This window comes from Clinocottus analis, unplaced genomic scaffold (genome assembly GCF_023055335.1).
Source record: "Clinocottus analis isolate CAN_PGR_092001 unplaced genomic scaffold, fCliAna1.0.p SCAF_12, whole genome shotgun sequence".
Classification (NCBI taxonomy): Eukaryota; Metazoa; Chordata; class Actinopteri; order Perciformes; family Cottidae; genus Clinocottus; species Clinocottus analis.
This window is the reverse complement of record NW_027175843.1, coordinates 16,350,340-16,375,270: the sequence shown is the minus strand read 5'-3', so window position 1 is coordinate 16,375,270 and position 24,931 is coordinate 16,350,340. Positions and strand designations below refer to the sequence as shown.

At 38.9% G+C, this 24,931-nt stretch overlaps 1 protein-coding gene across 2 annotated transcripts in view; it reads left to right on the top strand.

Annotated features, from left to right (window-relative positions):
* The window catches only part of lrp1bb (low density lipoprotein receptor-related protein 1Bb), a 225,958-nt gene that overhangs the window by 81,451 nt on the left and 119,576 nt on the right, over nt 1-24,931 (top strand). For both annotated transcript variants that reach the window (XM_068571847.1, XM_068571846.1), the window contains exons 3-6: nt 15,100-15,219; nt 15,836-15,964; nt 19,507-19,764; nt 20,561-20,723. In XM_068571847.1, coding sequence (XP_068427948.1) covers nt 15,100-15,219; nt 15,836-15,964; nt 19,507-19,764; nt 20,561-20,723 — 670 coding nt within the window. The remainder of the gene's footprint in view (nt 1-15,099; nt 15,220-15,835; nt 15,965-19,506; nt 19,765-20,560; nt 20,724-24,931) is intronic.

The window sequence follows — 24,931 nt, the reverse complement described above, 5'->3', positions numbered from 1 at the left end:
ACTGTGCAGTATGTTTTGTCCCACACGGACAGAGCAAACTCATTGAGAAGCAGGAGAAATTGAGGTCACCAAAGAGAAGTTTTAGGCAACCAGCTGGGTCTCTTACAAAACTTTTTTTTTTCCCCTCCCGTTCCTGCCCACCTCTTATGAATATACATGCTGAACATCCCGAGAGGCCTTGATATGAAGGTGCCCAGATGGAAACCCACCAAACTCTTTTCGTTCACCTTCAGGAAACTTGCTCATTCTTAATCACATGCTCATGGCTGTGCCGTGGGGTCTCTGAAGTCTCTACTGCTGCCATTGAGGAAGACAAATGTCAGACTTAAATAAACACAAATCATCTTCAGAATTCATATGTTTTTTTAAGGTCAGTCTCAGAAAGTGGTCGTCAACCAATATCTTCCAAATGTACCTGGTGATTGAGAGGAACAAATCTTAATTAATATATTAAGAACAATCCATGTTTGTTCAAGTAGTTTACACAATGTTATCACTTCTTCATACTGGTTCATACAGTGACCATTTTATCTTTGCCAATAAAAGCAAGACTCAAAACAGCATCAGTTTTTGTTATGGGAACAGAACATGATGACAAAATAATTTGCATTCTGCTGTTTTGAAACACTGATGCAACTCTGCCGGAGACAGTTTCATGACTCAATTACAGCAGTGAAAGATCACTGATAGACTGAAGCCAACTCAACACTGTCACACTGCTACCTCAAAGTGAATGTCAGCAATACAACCTTGACTATATATATAATGTGGAAAATAAAAAAGGTAATGATGAAAACCCAATGATATTTTGCGCAACACTTCATTTACTACTCCAAAATTCCACAGCAGTTATAGTGTTAGGTTTTGCATGATGACTGAACCCGCCCCTCGAAAGCAGACCGCCCAATTATAGAGTAGCATCGGATCCTGAATTGACGTTATTTTTGTCCGTATGCCACATATGGGTTCTCAAGTAGAACCATCTCCGGCGAGGTGACCTCCTTCCCGGACTCCCAACACTGGCCGCTATTGTGATAAGCTGGCTAGAACAGACTCGCCAACATCGTACGAGCAAAGAACAAAGAACAGCAAATTCTTCATGTACCAATGAACCAATTCACTGCACCAATCACTCGTCGATGTTGCTTGTCTGCCTGTTAACGTTAGCATGCTGCACTGTTAATGTGGCTAGCTTTGATTGGAGGTCCAAAGGGTGCAGAAATGTATTTTGTAATACAGAGAAAGACTGTGAGAACATTACGCCTCATTTCAAGCCATTTATAATAGTATGTCTTTAGACTTTTGCACTGTTCTTTGTTATGCACCAAATCACCAATACACAATCTTGCCTGTGCTATACCAAGATTTATGCAGTCAGTGAGTAAGCAAACAGAGAGAGATGAGAGGAGAAATTGTTAGTAAAGTCTATAAACCACTTCTCTGTGCCTCCCGACCACGTAGATCAATTTAAAGCTATTTCCTTTTTCAGTTTTATTGTTGTCGTTGTCTAAATAATCCGTAAAGGCATAATAACGCTGGCTGAAGCGGCCAGCTGGGCAGTGTGTGTAAAATTATTACAATCGTTAAGATTCAAAGGATTCACACTGTTAAATTTGTGACACGTCGTTGTAGCTCAAGATCTGGCCAGTTTAAATACAAGTTATGGCTTTGCTACTGTTTGCATTATGTGTACTCAACTTATATTTCACTGTCTGTCTATGAGTAAAGAGCTTTATTTCTAGGGAGTGTTTTTGACATTTTTGTATTTACAATGATTTTGTTTCACAAAGGCTTTAGTTATGAACACAGTTTGAACAGGTGATATGATTATAGGAAAATAAACTGGTCCATTTAACACTCTGACTAAACACAACATATTTGTCTCTTTTTAGTTTATTTAAATAGACATATGACAATACTAATTATATAATATTCTCTACAGCATCTTGAAAGTTCATCAAACATGATCTGCAGCTTTGACAAACATTTCACAACATAAATATAGCAGTAACTGTCTGACAAGTAAAACCCTCTCACATTTATATGAGATCAGTTACTCCACCTTCAGTTATGTTGAACCTTACCAGGGTAACGTCAAGTGTGGTCTGGCATCATGTATAGTGATGATGACTCCGAAACGTGCCCCTAAAGTAATCAATTTACCATTAATCTGAAAACGTTTGTATTTTTATCAGGCGTCTTTTCACCAGACATAACTACCTCACTGCTATTTCTGATCTTCTATTTTCCCTTGCCACAATGATAGTCACTCTTTCTGCACTGCAGTTTTAGTTACATGGACCCTGAATCTCCTACAGGGTGAATACAGGCATATGCAGGAAGAAAGTAATTGTGTATAACGTGTTTTTTGAACATTTCAGCATGCCATTATAATCTAGTAGAAAATCAAAATCGAAATTACTTTAAATATAGGAATAATATAAGACCGTATAACATCTGATATCCATATCATATATTGCATTTCATCCTCCTATTACTTCTTTTGACCTTGGTAACCCCCAGTTGTAATACTGTGTCACAATGGTGGTGGATACACTGCAACAAATTGAACTGAGACTGTTTTTTCTACAAAAAAAGTGCCAGCAGATACACTATAGACAGCTATACATGTAACATGAATATGCTATATTCACCTTAATGAGGGTACGTATCGGCTTTAATCACTTGTATGCTGACACTAGTGTATCATAATTGGCACTTTCTGTGCATAGTGTGTCATCGCGGAGAATGAATACAGACGATTTTTGTGTGAATGCCCAGAATGATCATCAGCATTAAGTTTTATGAGTCAGTAACCGCTGATAAAAAACATCATAATCTGGGCTCAGTTTTCATGGCAGTGTGGGTATTGGCTTAAGCAGGGCTATGCGATTGCAGTCATGACCTTGCAATACAGTGTTTCGCCCATTCATAAGGTGTTTCTGTGCCTTTCTCAGTGCATATGGTGAAAAGGAGAACATGCAATTAGATGGAAGTTGCATGGAAATTGGAGCGCAACAACCAATAATTAATCAAAAAAGCTGTTCAGCTGTGATGAGATTTTTTTCCATCATATTTTTTTTGTCGGTGCAGGACTGGAATAATATGCTTTTAATTACTATAATTGGAAAACCAAAGTATTTAACTGTGTTCATTTTCATTGCAAATACAGCACAAAGCCTTATTTAGCAAGCATTTGAGTCAATGATATATTTTTTTTTATACTGCCAGAATGTCCATCGTATTTCTTTATCTAAACTAGAATACAGTTCATTATTTACTTGCTGTGGATATTCCTCATCCCGATTGAATGTTTAATTCAATAACATAGAATTGAGTGAGCGGCATGAAAAAGCTGACCGCTAACATGAGCACCACATGCAGTTCACAACGTCTTTCACCTCCAGTGACATTTAGACAACACATTTCAAAGTGCTCTGGTATTTCTATCCCTTACTGAGCTCGACCCTGACCATCACATTCATCCTTAGCCTCATTTAGTGGCTCATGAAAACTTGACATTTATTGCAGAATCAGTAGGCATGGTTTGTCCATGGTCAAGCGTGGAGCAGAAGAAGAAAGAATCCTTCTCAAAACAGGTCAATTTTGATACCACAAATAGACAACAATAAATATAATTCATGCTTGGTTAAAGTTCCAGCCTAAAATGAGTCATGCTGTAAAAATCACACACACACACACACACACACACACACACACAGAATACACAGAATCCGCATATCCAGAGCCCTGCTCCACTATAGCGTTCTGTTTAAGCTGTCACGCATGTGCTCCCTCTTCCATTGCCAATGAAAGATCTGCTTCACTGCTCACAATACAACCAAAGCTGCCACCGCTATTGCTGGCGCCTGACGCTTACTGTTCCAATTCATCCCCTTTGTAGCTTCCGATTCTGAGGTTTTCCTCCACTGGGGAAGTTATGTTCTCCCTGATCTCTCTCCTCTCTCTCTTTGTGCTGAGCTTCCAAGTGTGATCTCTCAGGGAAAAATGAATTGATGTACTGTATGAACTATTTAATATCTACTGTACATTGTCTGATATTGAAACGTGAGTCATCTGAATTAACTGAATCTCTGTTTGCTTCTACGATTGTTATATTTTTAGGATTTGAACCAGAATCAGTCCCACTGTCAAGCCAGACTTGAAACAATTGCTAATATCAATTGACACATTAGTATGTGGCTCTAATGAGCTTGAAGTATAAAGCTTAGATGTAATCCAACCCTCAAGGAGATCTAAGTAAAATGCACATTAGTTGGTTTGGTTGTGTTCGATTCTCCTGATGTGGGGAAAGGGGTTGTAAAGTTCGCTACTGTCATTGTAATAAGGAGTCTACATAACATATTGCTTCTTTTATTCATCAATAAAATGATAGAGAACAAGCCTCCTGAGAAAAATAGTTAATGACACAGTTTGACTGGAGTGAAAATTGAGTGAAGAGTGCAATTTATTAATCACACAACACAACAATAAACCTGCATCATTAACAGTGTCTTAATACGCTGTGTAAGTGAACGTTTACACGTGAGCTTAATTATTGACATCCATAAGTAAGTAGCTACAATTAGTTAATAACCTTACATTTGGCCAAACCAAAAAAGAAACATGTGGCTGTAGTCTGGTTAATAAGCCCTCTGCATGCTGGTATTTGCTTGTAAAAGGTGGTTTTGTGGAAAAAGAAACCTCCCTTAGTATAAAGTTTGTATTTCAAAAGTATGGATTGGGCTTTGTGACTTTACTTTTTTTATAAACGAGTGGTGACTGTTTTTTTCGTCCCATGAATGGTATTGATGATGGCCTCGTGATCCCTTCAGAGCTACTAGGCAGCTCAACAGCTGTTGAGTGTGAAGTGTTGTCAGAATATCTCAGTTAAACTTTTAAGCACATCATATCATCTTTTGAAGCGTATCACATTCAAAGCTCTTAATTGAGACATCCAGGATTCAGAGTCGTGAAACTCGAAAGCTCTTCCTGTCAGTGAAGCTAACATCAACATTAGCGTAAGCCGCGACAGTGCAGAGCTTTCAACATTATCATTAGGTGTTGTCAGTCTGATAGCATGTAGATAGATAGATAGATATATATGTACTTTATTGATCCCCAAGGGGAATTTTTTTTGTCAAAGTAGCGTCCCACATTTACAGACATCAACATCAACGGAATAAACTAAACACACAAGATAAGTAATACAAGAAAATAAAAGAAGAGCAGGGATGGCATAAAACATAGAAATAGAAAATACGTATATATACAAACAAATAATATATATATAAATGTATATATATATATATTAAAAAAAATATATATATATATCAAAAATATATATATTGTACAGTGAAAATTAATCCACAGATCTGGCCAGAGGTGATTTGTTGTATAGTCTGATTGCCGTGGGCAGGAATGTTGTCCTGTAGCGGTCCTTGTGGCAGCGGAGCGTGTTGAGTCTTTTGGAGAAAGTGCTCCGCTGACCCTGCAGGAGCTGGTGGAGAGGGTGGTCCGGGTTGTCCAATATGGACAATAGTCTCTTTAGTGTCCTCCTCTCCACCACATGTTCCAGATACTCCTGCTTGCAGCCCACTACCTGTTCCAGATACTCCTGCAATGAATGTGAGATAAGTTGCTCAATGTTTACAGGAACACCGGCAAAATTAACCCTCTGAGATTATCTCAACAACAGAAAACTTCACTATTTATTCTGATTTAGTTTTTTGAGGGTGCTTATCGTATAACTATGCAGAAAACAAATCCCGGTCTTTTTTTCCAAATTGGATAAAAAAGAATTATGCAGTTTAAATAATAAGTGCATTATTGGTTTGAAGAATTCGTTCCTTTTTCCTCACATTGTTCATCCTCGTACTTCAAGCTACACTAAACACCGTACATATTTCATAGTGTTTTTTTGAAATAAGAATGAATTTAATACATCAAATATCTTAAACGCAACTGTTCACATCAAATGTCTTTTCATTTTAAATAGCTGTCATTATCCTGGAAAAGAAAGTACCATCAATACCATCCAAATTTGAATTCCTATCTGAGAAGCAAAAAAAAAAAAAAACAGACCTTAGTGCCCCCACTTGGAATCTGTATTGTTGAACACGGATCCAACAGTAATTTGAAGTCACAGGATACTTTGTTGTAATATATTGTTGGGGTTTTTTAAGTTTGGCTGCATGCTGACACCAAAAGAATTAAATGTTAAGTCATTATACCTGCGTTTTACTCAATGAGGAATTAGATACATATTAGCTCTGAGCTGCCAAAAATTGACAACAAGACTTATGATGCAGAAAGGAAAAGATGAACAAACAAACAAACATGCCTAATTTGCTTCCCAGAGAGCTAGTGAGTTGTGATTAAATATGAGATTGGACCTTCAGACTGAACCTGTGCCAGTCACACTCAAACAGAAAAGCGTCGGCAAAATTAATCCCTTGAATGCCGCTGAATGTTTGTGATGAGGAGCTGCTGCCTCTCCCAGCACTCTGCTTTCACAGCCTTTGCAATGCATTTGATTCCCAAACATATGGATCTATTTTTGCTACGTAAGGGTAATCTGGACTTTTATGCGACAATGATTTCCGTGCCACAGCACAACTTGTCAAAGGCAATGTGTTTACCCTCTGCGGAGAACGCACTGATTTAAGCTATTTGGGGATTTGAATTATAGTTCCGATTACAAAAAAAAACCTCATTACTGACGTGGAAGTGAGAAAGCATCGTCTCTCCGGTTCATCCTCTTCGGCAAACGTGCACCTTAATTGTTTCTTACAATAAGGAAAACTCTAATGTATCTCTTCATTTTCTAATGATAAAGCCTCTGAAAACTAAACAATGTCAAACATGCACCTTCCCTCCCACCCTCTTGTCTCCAAACAACATTCAATTATCTCACTTGATTAACTTTTCAGTAGGACAACCAAACAAACACTTTCCTCCAGAGTGAAGGAGCCTGTGATAAGTGATGCTCTTGTTACCAAATGACGAGGCACGAATACGGCTCAATCATTTTTCTAGTGTTTCTCAGTAGGTTGGCAATGCGCTGCCAACCAGCCTTGTAGACTGTAACGTATTAGCATTTTTATTAAATTGTTGCCCCTCTAATGGATGGAACATTTACAGTAAGTAGTCAAAGTGATAGCTCTCCTCTCTGCGGTGGTACTCTGCAATGTGCAGGGCTTTTTAATGTGTTACTCCACCTCACCGTGGTCACTTTACAGACGATGAGGTTGTCATGTTCAATGGTCTTTTAATTCCTACTTCTGCTATCAATACAGATGCATCTGTTGATTCAAAATCTAATTCCCAAAGAATTTGTCAAAGGATTATTAAACTCATCTCCTTTTAAATAATCTGCCATATTTTCCTTTGCTGTTTGATGAGTCGCAGTTCCAGGTCTTGTTATCTTAGTAACACTGGTTAGGGAGCTGCCAGGTCCCAGTACACACTATCTAAATACCAGCAGACACTGACAATCAATATTTCATGCATCTTACTTTGTTGTTCCACAGTCTGGCAAGATATTGTCACTCATATCAGTTCTCATCCTAATATGAGGAAACAATCTGATGTCATCAGATCCTATTACACCGGATTTCCTTCCTCAGGAGTGGTTCGAATTAAAATTTCATTGTTTGCTGGAAGATTTCGACACCCACACCCATGATGTGTCTTCCAATATTTAAGGGCATGTCAGAAGCCTGGCAGTGCACCAGTTCCAAAATCCCTCAGCGAATTGTGCTTTCAGGGATTAACAACATTTACTGTCACATTTGAGCCCTAGTTTGAGCTATGGGATTACATTTCTTGAAAACGACATAATATACATGCGCAAGTATCTCTCAATTTCTAGGGAAAATTATACCTCCTAGACCATCCGGACAGCTCCACGTCACATCAAAGCTGACATACTTAAGCTTCTCAGATAACTTTCTAAAGCCTTGTCAATAAATTGTGTCACTGCAATCATTGCTCATCTTATAGAAATGATATTTTCCCTGCACACACTTCTGGAAACTGATGAATGATCGAACCCCAGGGAATTTATGACCCAATTTCATATTTGTGGAATCAATATTATCCCTGTTGCCACCTAGGGCATACCAACCACAGCTGCAGACCTAGAGAATGGGTTAAGCTCCTTATATATGGGTGAGAAATGAACTTTATCATAGGTCCTTGAGCCAGCCATGGGTGTGTTGCGTTGGGTGTCTCTGTGTTGGGTTTGCACATTCATTTGGTGCCACATTAATTACAGTCCTTGACTGCCAGTAGAGTTTTGGGGAAAGACCGACTATTTATAGATTAAGGCCATCCCCAAATGGAATCCATAATTAGGCCAGATAGAGCAATTTGACTTTTAGCTTTTGTTATTTCTTTCCTTCCCATGATGAAACTCCTTGTTTGTATGAGCGGAGCAACACTGCCACACTCAACACTCAAACCCTACCATCTGCTGAATGTGGAATATCTGATAATCTTCTACTCAATTGGTTTTGATTCATGTGTGTTTTTAGTTTTTGTTTGCCGTGGAGTAAAATGTCCCCGGAATAAGCGGAGAGCTACTGTATTTTTGTGAGTCACATGAATAATACTGACAATTTGAAATTGTAATTCTCCTCACTTTTATGTAAAATCAACTCTCAGCTCTCAGTTTCAGCTGTGACGAAACTGCCGCTATTTTGGCTATTTTTTATAAAGAGGGTACGACCATTTTCATATGAATTTGTGAACATAGCATCAAAGATTTAGGCCTCTGGGTGACTGACAAGTGAGAACCAGTGTTGCTAGGAGACCTGCTGTCTACGTCTGATACTGACTAGCACATCATAGCCCTTTACAGCTCATGGAGGTTGGTACAGGGCGTCCCATTATGGCTATGTACTGTTAGTGATTTGCTCTACAACTCATTTTATGGTTAAGTTGGTATTCCACAGGGGAAGTGGAAGCACCGAAGGTACATCAACATGGAACAGTGACACCTGTTCAGTCTTTGTCAGCTCCTGCACAGCTCAGTGTAGGTAGCTATGGTTAGCTGTGTCTCCTTCGTGAATACGAGCCATTACATTTTTGTTTGTCATAAATCATTTTATTATTATCTCACAATCCCCCGATGACAGATCCGTACTAAGATAAATAAATGATGAATGATTCCCCCTTGAATTTCTAGTTTTGATATTGTATATCATTGTTTTAGCCACTCAACAACCGAGGTGTCAAATAAATTGTTAAAGGGCTGAATTTAGCCTAATTTGAACTTAAATGAGTCTTTTGTTTTCATGAAAAGGAATACACGTGCCATCTGAAAATTCTAATTAATGAACAATCCATTAACAAAACAGATGATGAACGCCCTGGGATGTCTTGCTGATCTCTCGACTACAAGAATAAACAACCTGCTGGTTTTCCCCCAAACCTCCCAACAACTCATTTACCTTCTCTGCTGAGTTGTGGTTGGACTTTCTTGAGTTTGTTGCCATGATTCTATGCCGGAAATAACTCTGTGGGTAACACAAGCTTAGTTGATTCACAATTGCGACTATGGCAGTTAATATCCCACTTGTTAATTATTAGGCTTATGGGACTATTACACATAATTATGTCGAACATCACGCCGCCTTTTGCTGATTGGTGGTTATGGGAAGTCATGTGACTGCAGTGCGGTTCGTTTAAACGTCAGCTTTTTACTTTCATAAAAGTGGTTAATTTGTGAAGACCATCTTGCTGAACCGTACATGTGAGGATATCAAAAATGTGTTTGCAACAGAACTTCTCATTAATTCTGCATTAATCCAATATCCAATGGAAAAATCCCAAAGGTTTTTTGTTGAGTGTACCAGGACGATGCTAACTTCGAGGTAAGCCTCTAAAAACATGTCTCTCTAGCGTTTTCAGCATAGACCCCCAGTGCACCACGAGGAATAGCAGTACTTTTTATTGATTCAAATGGGATAAATTACTCCTCTGCAATTTTCACACTTTGCAAAGTCATCCAGTGGGCCAAATTGGACCCTTTGGCGAGCCAGTTGTCGCCCTCGGGCCGCATGTTTGATGCCCCTGCTCTACATGCTCCTTTAGCAGAGAATCTGTGCTAAACATGCTGATTTCTCTCCCTATTGTGCAAACTGGACATTACCGCCTGCCAGAGACTTAGTAATGGTGTTGCAATTTCGAGATCATGGGTGGAATTAAGGCAAATCATAGCTTTCTCAAATATATAATAATGCAAAACCAAATCTTCACACTCTCAGCCTCTTCGTTTTACCAATATGAAAACAGATTGAATTATTTCTTTTTGCATTTGCCAGAATTGTTCTGTTGACACAGTACATCTGATGAAAGCTAATTAGACTGAAAAAAATCTCATTGCAAATTAGACCGAGCTTGCTGTTTTGAGTGCATATGCCTTTTTGTTTCAGAGCATTTTACAAATCCAAAATGCCCTTACATTGTGAAAGGTTATTGGTTGGCTAGGCTCATATTGTTTACTGTTTATATCCATTTGCCTAGCAACTCGTGTATATTTCTGCTTGTGCTCTGAGCTTCAGCATGTCACTTCTTGGTGCATACATTATAATTGTTGGTCCAAAAAAAATATTACCGTTGTGATTACTAATCCTAATTTGTGTTTACTCTCCCCTCGCCAGCGTGTCTGTCTCTGTTGTATTATTCCTCATTTGCAGGAGACTTTACATACAAAATATGTTTCATTAATGCCAAATATACAGATATTAAGTTAGAGTAAGGAACACAGAAGATGAAGAGCTTTTGAGCTTGTTTCTCTCAAATAAAATGTATTTGCGGACCATGGTGTCAGGGCCACTACATGTGCTTCACTATTGACTCAGATCTTCTCAGACGTAGCACTGCAGAGGTCTAGATACGTGAAAAGCATCAAGCTGGCTCATTGGCAGGTATACAATCCCTCCAGCACTCTGTGTTTGCCAAAAGGGAAAGCTGATGATCCGGCGTCTTTGAGCAGATATAAGGATTAGCTTTGAATATCTTCAGCCCGCCATGTAGTTATTTTGCATACTGCCTCACAACAAGGAAGCGCACTCGTTGCCGTGCCACAGGAAGAATTATAATGCACAGGTCACATGGGGTTCACACACAAGCTTGAGAGCGAGTAAACAGAGATGGCTGGAAGCAGCGGGAGTTTTTGACCCACCTGTCAAGGGCTGACTTTCTCAAAAATATTTTTACCAAGCATTTTAATACACTTTTCATAGTGCTGTGTGATTTATCATATACTTTCTTTATTCCTGTAAAAATGTTGAAAGGTTTTCCGAGGTTTATGTGGAATGTGACCATACAGAAATGCAATTTATGTCGTAAACCCACCACAGTGTGACCGGCGGCGAGCTGCCATGCAACATCTACGAACACACTTCGCAGCTGCATGGTGTGTTTTCGTCACTGCAACAGTATTAAAATTGGAAAACTTCTCCATCACTATTAAACATCCTCTTGTATACGGTTGTCTACTTCCTGCTAATTCCTGTTTCAGGGACTATAAATAAGCAGTGAGGCTACGGTTTTAACACACTGCTCTCTTTTTCACACCTGTACGGCCATCGTAAGAGGCAGCTATTCAGGTATCTGTTTCACAAAAACACTTTTTTAATGACATAATAGTCAAAGTGAATAGCAGTCACGAAGGGAAAGTCTGTTTATACCAAGCCATTCAAATGGTAATGTCTAAGAAAGATAGCGCCAAATCACATTGCATCTATCCAAGCGGACACATTTTACCGACATGTGGCTCTTATTTGGTGTGTGTAATTCTGATTATTTTCAACCTGCACTTTCCCCCCCCAAACCATTACCATGCCTGATTGTAGTCTGTGTTTTGTCATTTCATTGTAGAGCTTCACAAGGCTCCACTTTGCCAGGAGACTGGCTTTCTTGTCCACCTCAATATGTCCAGCAGTTCTCAGTACTCATTTCAAGCATTCACATCCTCTGAATTGCTTTGACACGAAGGTTTTGCTTCCCCGTCTAGCCGCTCACATTCACAACACAATATGTGGTATTCAAGCTGCATCAGACGGAGCGACCTATGCGACATTTAGCTCACAATTAAAATAGTCTAGTATGTAGTTTTACTTTTGTGAAAAGGATGTGTCTAACCACTTTTGAACTTTGATTCCAGATTGGTCTTGATAACAGGATTGGTGGGCAACTCTCACCGTGAGCTGCGGCTACACAGTAGCTCAAGAGTTTAAACTTCTAATCCCTTTTGTTAAATAAACATTGTGGCTAAGGTTGGACATACATGTAATTGTCTTCATAATTCAGATTTTGAAGCTCAGACTGAAATGCAGTGTGTATTCTCAACAGGAAGAAATCCATTTGTATGGGGGGGAAACAGCTTTTTCACTGCGTGTTTCTAATATAATTTACCGCTGTTTGGTAATCACTAGTTAAACATGAGTAATTCAGAGCTTTGCAAAGCAGGATAAATGTGATGGCTTTATTTTATGTCATCATCAGTGTCACATTATGTCAGTGCTGGCCACATTAAGAAATGTTGTAACGGTGCTAAACAACAGGCTGTTGCATTCATTTGCAGAGGGTACAATTTTAATGGTCTCTTGTTAAATTGAGCTGAAAATGCATTTTGAAACTGTGGATACAAGCAAGTCACATTAGTGTGAATGCTTGTTTATTTTCGTATACATGCATGCGTATATGTAGAAATGTTTTTTTCTTACTTTTTTACTTCTCTTGAAAGAAATAAAAAAACTCATTAAATGGGTTCACCGAGTTAATGAACAACTTTGGATACATGCTTGCACATCTATAGTTCAGCGAAACCTTTAGGTGTGCCAGGCCAACCCTGTCTCCTACAAATGATGTTCCATCTGAATTTAAACGCATCCTCAATAATGTTTAAAAAAAAATTCTCGCTGATAACAATTGTATTTAACGTATTATAAATAGGTTGATTATACACATATTTCTGTTGTATTGTTTTAATGTTTGTATTTGTAATACGTCAAACACAAACGTTAAAACAATAAAACACACATATGTGTCTAATCAAAGTATTTGTAATACATGAAACATATACTTTATCAGGGAAAAAAGAAGTTTCTAGTCAAATGTAATTGAGAATGTGTTTTACTTCTGGGGGAATGTCATTTTTAGGAGACAGGGTTGGCCTGACAGTCACACCTTTCTACTGGCTGTATAAATAAGTAAAGAATTGTCACAAAATGATTAATGTCAACAACATATCCTTTAAAAAACAGAAACAGAATACCAAGCCTCTCTGCAGGGAGTTTGTTTTTCAGATTATCTTCATAGTTTATTGAGGTCTTGCCCTTTAATCATTTCCCCTCTATGAGCAAGTGAGAAGTATAAATAAATAACCAAACTGTCTCTTTGTGGTCATTGAAGACCAAGACCTACTGGGCATTTACCATTTTAATACTTCAGTGTTTGCCTGCTCTCTTATCACCTTAAAAGTAGTTTCCCCCTCAATGAAAATTCAGTTATTTCCCACTCAACCCCCCTGTCAGTCAAAAGTCCACTGAGGGCAATATATATATATATATATATATATATATATATATATATATATATATATATATATATATATATATATATATATATATATATATAAAAACACACACACACACACACACACACACACACACACACACACACACACACACACACACACACACACACACACACACAAACAGTTCCATCTCAGGCCTCTCTGAAGCTGTGAAAAGTAACCGAGCCATTGTTTTACAGTCGGCATTTATTTTGTACCCACTTTTCTGCTCACTATTTGAGATTGAGTGAGAGCTGCATTGTGGGTGTATGTGTGGGTGTGTCCATGCCTCTGGCTTGTTAGTCAACTGATTGTCACCATATTTCATTGCTAGATTTTATGTTTATCAGTTGACACATTGGTCTCTGAGATTTATATTATTGCTCTCCAAACAATACAACGACACCATTAATCTCAATGTGTCAAGCAACACTCAGAAGACAGTGAGACACTGGAATGAAAATGAAAAGTGTTGAAAAGGGTCTGATCCAGTGACATCACCTACTTTGAACTCTTAAAAACCAAATCAAAGCCTGTTAGAAAGTCATGATAATAGAGGCTTTGATTGTCGCTCAGTCCCCACTACACTATTGAATGTAAATATACCCTGTCAAGAAATGATTCGTTTCTCTACTGCAGCATTTCATACTGTCTTGAAATGGTTAGCACGGAAGAGAGCAAGGACAATCAATGCATGCTTTTATCTTTTCCTCCGTAAGTTGACGTTAATTAATGTTCAGCAGTGGCATATCAATCTTTGGGCAATTAAAGCCTTGTTTGGAAGGTTATGCTTTCACTTGTGCTATTTATTCTGCTGAACTTTCATCATGCCATAATTAGATGCTCTTTGTTTCCTTCTGTATGAAGATAAGTGCTGTACAGAGCATCATTACCGAAAACAATATTCTGAAAATATGGGAAATGACAATGTTGGGACTTCCTGAGGGCTGCTACCTTTCAGTCAGTGTGCAAAATAATGACGGATGAAGGATGGTAATATGTTTGGATTGTAGTCATCAAACATCTTTGATTGCTGGGCCACTGATTCATATTGTTTTTTGAAACTCAGTTTATTTTTAACATAAAGTACAAAAATCCCTTTTTACTTTCCTCTGGTCTCCATTTACTTATCAACATGGTGACATTCCTTACTTTTGTTTTGCAGTTCCTTCCTGTAGTTATCCTGTAGTTAACAGCTACTGTCTAACTCACCAGATGTAGACTGACACAGAGCTATGGAAATAGGTCTGGCTGTGGGAGACAAATAATCACACACAAAAATAAACACCATTTCCTTTCCTGGTGATTCATAGAAACCATGTTCTAATAAATGTTTAAACGTGCAACAGTCAACCGGAATTATTTTCTCTAAATGACAGGGGAGCATTAGTGACTGAAAAGGATACGACAAGAAAAATAAAGAAAAAAGCAATTTCCCATTCCACGTCCCCTTTCATATCCTTTTTTCTCCAATTCTCACTTCCTCGCTCTCTTTCTCTTTCCCCCTGCAGAGCTCCTGTCAGCCTGCCACGAGCTCCGGTGTCGCTACGGCTGCGTCATGACAAGAAACGGCACCTTCTGTTTCTGCGCTGATGGCTTTGAGGTCGGCGAGGACGGGACGAGCTGCAGAGGTAGGATTCAGCGGCGCCGGTGGGGGTCTCCCGCCATGGAGCCATTCCCCTTTTCCTTCCCTCTTCCCCTCACCAAGCGCTCCTTTTGCCCTTAGCCAGACTTCCTTCCGATGAAATAAGCAGGAGGTGTTCTGTATATGAGAACCATCTGTCTGCAGGCAGAGCCTCTTGTACAGTGCATTACACCCCAACACACATGCATACACACTCATTTTGTATATACTCCACACATTCTCCCTCCCTCTTTACACTCTACATATGTGCCACAGGCCCAGGTTTCTGACAGCCAGGATCTTCCTGCCAAAGGTGCCTCTAAAGTTCTTGTGTCTGTCTTGATATCGGCAGAGACCTTATAACAACAAAATGGCACAACAGTACATAATTATGCTGGAGGAAGGGGTTTAACAAAGTTCCATTGCTTGAATTTGATCCTGTTTGGGGAAGACATGAGCGAGAGGGTTTATAGGGCACTGCAGCTCCAAAAAGTCTCATTGGTTATGAAAGTAATTATGCCTGAGGTGCCAGAGTGAGGCCACATTAAGTATACTTTATGTATTTGGGTCATGTTTGAGCACACCTAATTTGTTACAAATGACTCTCTTCCTTTTTCTATAAGATCATGATGAATGTGCCATGTATGGCGCATGCAGCCAAACCTGCACGAACACCTACGGGTCATACAGATGCAGCTGCACAGAAGGATACATCCTGCAGCCTGACAGGAGATCTTGCAAAGCCAAACAAGGTGAGCGGCACACTTGCATTGGGAAATAATCTGCGTGGTATGTATGTTTCATTTCTAATAATAAGCAGCGCAGTTTTGTTCAACCGGAGTGTAATTCTAGCTTAGCATCGCCTTGGCGCTCAATAGCTTTTGTAAGGCAAGATTAATGTGGTTTAGTAGTGACCACATCTATCACCCACATGAGAATGGGCAGACATGGTCAAGCCAGCATAATGATAAAATTAATGAGCATGTGATTTTAAGTGGGAGCGGTCTGGAGTGTTTTGTGCGGAGACAATGCCCAGCGTCACACTGATTTATGTTAATACCGGATGCTACTAACAAATCTGTCCCAATAAGTAAAACAGCCTACTTAGAAATAAAACAACTAAAGAGGTGTTGTGTTTTGGTGGTCCGTCGTCTGCAAGTAAACAAGTTCACCTTGGGCTGTATGTTTTTGTAAACCATAAAGTGAAGCAGATTTTTTTAAGGGTGTTGTCATTCTGGCATATATGGGTTGGAAATAGCTCGAGGCCCAACACACCTAGCTGGGGAGAACACCACTGTTGCAGCTTTTAATCAATGTGACTGGTGTCCTACCAGGAATAAACTGAATATGATTACCCATAAACTTAACTGAACCCAATGCTCACATGCATTAATATTAATTTAGCAGAGAGCGATAGCAGTACAGGGATAACTATGGGGTTACCATTAGTTGTAAAAGCTCATGAATACAAATTTCAGATCGAGCTCTCTGAGGCTAGAAGATGAGAAGCAGCAGGGAATGAAAAACATATTAATGTTTTGAGTGTAAGATTGAAGTGAAAACAGCAACTCGGATGTTCTTTTTGTGGTCTTAATCTTGATTTGATCTCATCTCATGTGGGTGAAAGGTAGACGTTTTAATGCTATTCATATTCCATGCAGAAATCTGATTTTACAACACACTGATGATTTTCATGTCTGCTTAATATTACGCATCACTGACTCCGACTGTACCGACTGTATTTTATTGAAGTGTGGGGTTATTGCATGTTGCAGAAAATATCTTTAATGGTCTTACACATATTGTTGCATTCCTTTTTCAATATCAAAAGTTCCATACAAATCATTTATTTTACGCAGATTCTAATATAACTTTGCAGGTTTGATAGTTAATTACCTAGGACCGTTTTCATAAAGCTTTAAAGATGTGCTCCTTTTTTAGAATTATGACGTCTATTAAGGATTTCCCTTTACGGTTAAGACACGATCCTGTTTGGGATAAAAGTTATTCACAAAGCATCTTAGCCCTTTAAAAAAACTCCTGTCATGAGTAGGCAGAAGGACTTTTAAGAGGCTTAAGAGTTTCTCAAGCAGAGGAGAATATGCTGCAAAGACAAAGAGGTGGGAGGGATATTCTCCTAACGCTGAATGACAGTAAGTTAATGAAACACTACGGATTAGATCGTGCAGGGATAACGTTTGTCGTCGATCTCATTAGAAATGTGCTCACGTCTCCCACCCAACGCAGTAACGCTACAATGCCAGTAAAACAAATGTGATCGCAACACTAAGATCTCTGGCAAATGGACGCTCAAACGGTGTTTGCTGGTTTATAGATTGACATGTTGAACTGGCCAGCATTCACAGAAACTGATAAAAAAAAGTAACCATTGTTATCCCGTTAATATCAAGTCAACGACGAAAATGAATAAATAAATAATACATAAATAGATTACTAGCAAATAAATGTCAACTAACCGCATGTGAATAGGCTACTGCATTAATAGGCTTGTGTTTTTAATATGAAGGCTACTTTTAAGGTCGGCCTCTGGTTTACAACTTATTCAACAGAGATGTTAACTACATAAAATTTTATTCATAACTACACCATGTCCAAATAGGGACTACATTCTATAATCAAGCCTATTGATTTAACTGTCAATTCTATACATATTGTCACTACGAGCACTTTTTTTTAATTAACCAATCACACTGAATGAATACCTAGAAGCTGTTTTCTGCCTCACCTCACTAAGGTAAACATGTCTGTCCGTTTCTGTCTCTTTGAGATGCTCAGAGTTACACTGAGAAATGTCCTGAATTACTCCTCAACTCGGACTCCTTCCTCCACTGTTTAGAATAAGTTGGGAGCTCTTTGATATTATTTTGTCAGCATGTTTATGAATACAGACCCTGGTCTGCAAAAACGGATCAAACCGCATAAACCTTCCTGCAAATGTCACTGTAACAAACTCGAAAGTAAGGTTATTATAATGGTCTGTTCTAGAGCGGCTTTGCCGTTATTTCTGCATATGTTAACATTTCCACTGATTGAATATAAGTTAGGGTCGAGAAGAGAGCCTGGTCGAAACCCCATCTACCCACGAGTGTGGGAGAAAAATGTGTGTGACGACGAAAAGTTGATTCAGAGGGATAAGAGGAAGCAGTTATGTGGGCAGGCATTCTGATTTATTGCTTATATTAGGAGGGTAGCCCTTGACTTGAACTTGTGTGGAAGATAGGGATAAATAAGGGCCTTTTTTTAGGAGGTGAAGCTGATGCCAGAGAATGTGCACACTCAATTAACGCCATAAAGCAGCTTATCTCAGTTTTACCACCACAGACTGTCTTTCCTTGACTTGACTTATTTAACTCTAAAGCAAGGGATCTCTGACTCTCTGTCCTTCTGTGTGTTCTTCGCATATCTCGAGCAGCGCTCATTTGATCGACATGTTGGGTGTTTTTCCAATGAAATACTTTTGGGAATTTGGTGTAAATTGACCATGCAACACTTTTAATATTAACAATTTTTAATAACCAAGCAGATGTAGAGGCGGAGCTTCATGGCTGTGCAGACTTGTGCGTGTATTCTGCAGCTGGCAGACATCGGCCGTGACTGCAGTCTACTTTTGGATAACATGACAACCAAACCTTTCTTCACTCCTAGAGTCAACGAGTTTGAGCAGCCGCAAAAGAACGGCCACAGTTAGCCATTGCAAGTTAAATGGTGTACGTTTTTGTCATACTCATTTATATTACTAATAACGTTGCAGCAAAATAACTCTATTTAGTTTAATGATGTCTGCAAAGCAAAGGCTGGACCGGTTTCACCCTATAGCTGTTCTCACTTCTCTGAAATTTTCCAAAAAGCCGTTGCATATTGCTAATCATGAAGGGGTGTATTGCTCAGGACCCGAGGAAGCGCAATATGAAGTAATTGTTCTTCTCGAGAAAGCTGCAAGCAGCAACACCACAGGACACAAATTCTGCCTGTTCTCGACAGGCATGTTATAAATGTGTGTATTTTGTTTCATGAGTGTGTATCAATTAACTTTTTTGTTGTAAATTAGCTATGAAAAAGAGCCAATTGTGTTGGTGCTGCTTCACATGGTGTTATGGTTTGAATATACGCTTTCTTTCTGGTTCTACCTTTGATGGTCAAGTATTCTTTTGTCGCTGAGGCATGCTCGCGGTCTGTCTTTGTCTAGTTTTTTTGGAGTATTCAGTAATTTAGCTGCCATTCAAACCCTTTCCTTGGTCCTCAGTAACCACACATATTGTCCCCTTCTCTCTAGATCCTGGTGACAGCCGTCCAATGCTTCTCATTGGTGGTTCAGATCGAATTGTCATCACCCATCTAAATGGAACAGGTCTCCAGCCCCTGAGGTCTCTGAGTGTAAATGGAACACTGGCATTGGATTTCCAGCATAACCAGGAAAGTGTATGCTGGGCTCTGTCGACAGAGTCCTCTGGGCAACTCCGCTGTGCTGAAACGAGAAATCTACGTGGATTCACACGGGAACAAGAAATAAGAACACAACAAAGTTTGCAACGTATGTTTTTAGCTGTTTATAGTTCTCATCTCTTGCAGCACATACACCTTTTCATTTCATTACTTTTCTTTGAGTGATGACCTGCTCTCAAACCGTGAACACTGTCCCCAGAAGGATAATGGTGAGATGGGATACACAACACCCAATGCTCTCTCACACACACATGCTCACCCCTCTCTCTCTATCTCTTTCTATCGCTCTCCTGTATATTCCCTCTCACACTCTTACCTGTAAGCTAACGCTCTCTTTCTTCATTATCTGTGTGGTTGAAGGCAGGTTAGCCTTAGCGGTTTGGGCCACTCACCTTTTCCCTACAGCTGTCCTTCAAACCTGAAGTCTACGCCAGCTGTGATACTTAATAAGTGCTCACCTTCCCCTCAGTGTAGTTGATATTTTCCAGATTCTCACAAATATCAAACCTGATGTTTAATGTGCCTGGTTTCCACTGGCAATCTTTTTAGGCTTTGCATCTAACCTCTTGCTGTCCTTACCTCCAGCTTTACATTGGTGCATTAATTCAGAACAATTTCATCTGAGGTGTCATTTTACACTGTTGTGTAGTTCTCAGTGGCCAAGAGGCAATGTACGAAAATCAGTTTACACTTAATTTTGACTACTACTACATCTTTGTATGATGTCTACTGTGCCCCTTGGTGGAGCTTTTATAATATACATATTATATTTTTCTGAATAACATGTCTTAGCTTACAAAACATATTATTGACTTGAGAAATGTATTCAAGTCTTTCATTATGCATTTTTAGTCAACTGTTGTAACCCAATTTGTCAATTGCAGATGTGGAGAACATGGCTATTGATTGGCTGACAGGCAACATCTATTTTGTGGACCGCATCACTGACAAGATATTTGTGTGTAACCTCGGTGGGAACACGTGTGTTACTGTACTACAACTCGACCTGCTGAATCCTAAAGGAATAGCTCTGGATCCTCTCATGGGGTGAGTGTTCTGCAGCCTATATAAAATACTTTCTCTAAAAGTACCGCATGGCTCATTTATCATCATGCATCTTTTGTTATATATAAAAAAGAACAAAATCACAGAAGAAGAGGAAAAAAAATCACTGCATAGCAATTGACTTGTCTGGAAGAATGAGAGTGAGTTGCCATGACGGGATTTGAATGATTCCCTGTCTTTCGACTCAGCCCTCCTCTCTTTGAGCTGTGTAATTTGGTGGATAGCTGGTGATGCTTCAGACAGCTTCTACTGTCGAGACATTCATTTGTATTCACTGATTTCACCCCACATTTCTCAGTAAAAAAGGCCCCTTCAGGAATTTCCATTACAGGATTTTTGTCTCTGTGGAGATCACAAAAAAAACTGAGCAACTGCAGAGTAAAAAATATCCCCACACTGCTCACAGGGAAAACTGAAACATTTACAGCATGTGGTTGACAGTAGCACAAAACCTATTATGTAGGTTTCATGTGTCATCATGCAGAAAAACAAAACAAAACAAAAAAGAAATTAAATAAATTGCATCCAGCAGCTGTACCAGAATGTGAACCAGTTTCAGTGGCTCAAAGCCTTTTCTGCCCTCTTCCTTCCAGTGAGCAAGAGGCGAGCAGTGCTAATATGTTACGAGGACAGACATCAAGCTTGGAGCACATTTGAACAAGATTTTAGAAACTGTGATACACTAATAATAGTGTTGTGCCTTTTCTTTGCAGTACTATAACTTGTAGTGCTGTAATTACCACCAACAATCATCAGTCATCTTGCTTTGCACCAATTCTATAAAGTCATGTCCATCACCCATGAGGCCGAGACAATGTAATCATTGAATCTTAACGTATAATTAATTTGATTGAGGCAAAACTACATTGCATTACTACTGCTTATTTGTGAATGTCTAGTTTATAAACTGCACTCAATTTAACAGCTTGTTTTACCACTAAAAGCCATTGGGTCTCATCAAAATAATTAGCTGCTGGTTTCTTAATGACAAGGACGGTTTGTATTTCGTTGGCAGCATCTCCGCGTTCTAATTAACTGCTGGTCGGCCATCGTACAGCAATATGGCCTACGGTACATATATCATACCTTACAGTTGCTATTTAAGCTTGCTGTAAGTAAGGCAGGTTTTTCTTTTTTTTGGGGTGGATTTGTAATAACCACACATGACTCTCACACATGCACGTAAGTGCTCATTCTGTTGTGTGTATATAGAGGGATCGTTTGTATGGCGATAAGGTCTGCTGGCCCACAAGGGACCTACATGTGCATGTTGCCGGCTAGAGATTCACTGTATAAAAGACAGAAGTTTGCCAAGAACTTCCTGCCTCTAATTGGTGAGATATGTACAGCTGTTTCTGAAGAAGCCCGTCGGAAAGAGGTCTGTCAGCCTGGAGCATTGGAGTGAAAACAACATGAATCAGGGAGGTGTTAGAAACCTGAACAGTGTGAGGAACCGTGTAGAATATGCTCTGTTTTGGCTCTGTTCGGTTATTTGATAGTCTCTTTGTCTTTGTCAGAAAAGTAGTTATATATTTGCATTAGGAAAGCTTTTTAACTGACAAAGCTTCCCTCTTTTCTTTAAAAATGCATTTTAGTGGAGAATTATAATGATGGTTTGTTCATCTGCTAAAATTTAAGTGACTTGTGAGTCCCATTTTATTTGAGGGTTTACAATAAAGCGTATGTATCTGTGACCGGAAAGGACTTACTTTGGATATCTGTAGAGCTGTCCCGTGGACATTAGGTTTAACTACTGCTCATTTGCTTTGCTAAATATGCATTTGTGAATACTTAATTACTGCATTCGTTGTGTTCTGTTGCAACATTTTGTCGATTTTTATTTTTTTAAGATGAAAATGTCATTGGTATTTAATCATAGAGGTTTTTGGACCCAATAATAGTGCTTGATTAAACATTAAGGGATCGCTATAACGGTCATGTCGTCCTGCGAGAAACATAAATCACTGTACCAATTTTCATGGTAATCCATTTAATAATTGTTGAGATATTTCCCTTATTATGTTATGGTGGCGCTATAGGAAAACCCATGGGATCTGTTCATAGCCCCCAAAGTCATATTGATTTACTGTCTGGGAGTGATGAATGTACAAAATACTATGACCGACATAGTCGTCCATAGATATAGTCTACTACTTTGGCTAATTCAGGAATGACATTTTATGTAGTATATACACATAATTCATTGAATGAGAAGGCTACTTCCAGATAACCAAAACAAATACATAAAACTGAATGAAGCGCCTGTAAAAATAGATAAATAATTATTCTGGATTTTTGCAGAATTGTAATAGAAAAAAAAAATCTCAAGAAGGAAATAATTTTACAGTAAAGAAAATGTTTTTTTTTTAACAGTTCAACACTTTACTCTTTTACTGGTCCACCCTTGTTTGTTAAAATTCAGATTGCACCAAAAAGCAAATCATTTTAATCGTGCACAAGGTCAGACTCCTTGACTATATAATACATGGTATATTTTAAAGATGCCTTGCAGACTAAAAACTGCAAATCTAAAGAAAGAAGCTTAAGGAAATGATGTAGCTGCTACTGCGGTATAGAATAGTAATAAATATGAACAATTTGGAGCATGCCTTTCATTGTTGGTGTCTCTTCAGTCTTCTGTTTCATTGTAAGACACATACTTATTTGTACTTGTCCCATGCAGTTTATTTTATAATTTACAGAAATCCAACATGGATCTCGTTGTGGCTGCGGAAAGCACAAATACAGCATCAGCACCATCGTAATCCCGGAAAGCTATAATTTGTATGCTATGTATGCCACGTGGAGGTGCACCTGTTTGGGAGCTGTAGGTTTCTTGCTGACACCAACAGTTTTTTTTAGCACAGCATGGTGCAGAGTTCAGAGGGCAGCCAATCTTTCCCCTGATTTGACTTGTGCAGATTAAGTTGGCTTCCCGCCGCTCTCCGGCTGTAGCTTGTTATCGCTGGAGGTTGTTGGAGCTGCGTCCTCTCTGAGCCAAAGCTAGACAGCACGGCACACCTTCCATGTTAATTATTGTACATGCAGAACTGAGCAGTTTTGAATACTTGGAGACAGTGCATGAATTACAGGGCTACTCATCCACTGGCTCCCTGTGTCTTTAAGAATTGATTTTCAATCCGTTCTCACAGTTTTTGAGCTACTAAATTGTTCGGCTCCTCTGTGCATCACACATTGTCTCTCATTTTATGTCTACTCACATACCCTGAGGTGCTCCGCGGCATGCCTTCTAAATGTCCCCAAAATTACCACAAAGGAAATGGGAAATGCTGCTTTTATTGCATTTGCCTCCAGGTTATTGAGCTTCTATGTATCAGAGAGGCAGCCTCACTGTTTTTTTTAAAAAAAAAGGCTTTTCAAAACATTCTGATGCAGTTTTTTCTTATCTTACTTTAATCTGATATTCATTCGGAACTCCTTTTATGTCTTGTTTTAATCTGTTTGTATTTATTGTTATCACTTTGCCTATTTTGTTGCGGCTATAAAGCTAAATGAATCAAATTGTTATCACTGCTGGGCAAAACAAACTTCCCTAACAAATTTGCAGAAACAAAGCCTTGATATTCTACCGTATTGTCATGTTGGTTTGGCTTATTTGGTCACAGCTGTTGGAAATAAATAAATAAGTAAACATACTGTAGTTACTTCTACACCACAACATCTATGAGTGAAATATATGTTTTTGTTTCCTGCAACAGCAGTTCATTCTTGTTACTGTACATTGTAGATTCAGTTTAATCTTGTTTTCATGTTAAACAAATATGATATAGCACCACCACCTGGAGCATTAATAAGTATTTTAAATGCATAGCGTATGCTTCAGTTGGGCATACTTACTCCACCGCTGCCTGTTTGAACTATACATTTTCCGCATCAAACAACAACAAAGCACTGTCAGTGTTTGTACTACCTCTTGAATGTAAGTTAAATATTCACATTAAATGCAGGTTTGGATCTCCACCCACCAACTTAATTTGTCATCTGCTGCTTTGGTTCTCATTTAGTTTAATTCCCTTTCGTGCTGGGAAGGTGGCATACACATGTATGCTGTATTGTTTATATTATTGGTCCTTACAATATAGTTTAGATTAAACCTTCCATTGGAAAAGGCTTTGCAGATGTGGACTAACCAATGTTTCTGGCAAACAAAACGCTCAGGAAAAAACACA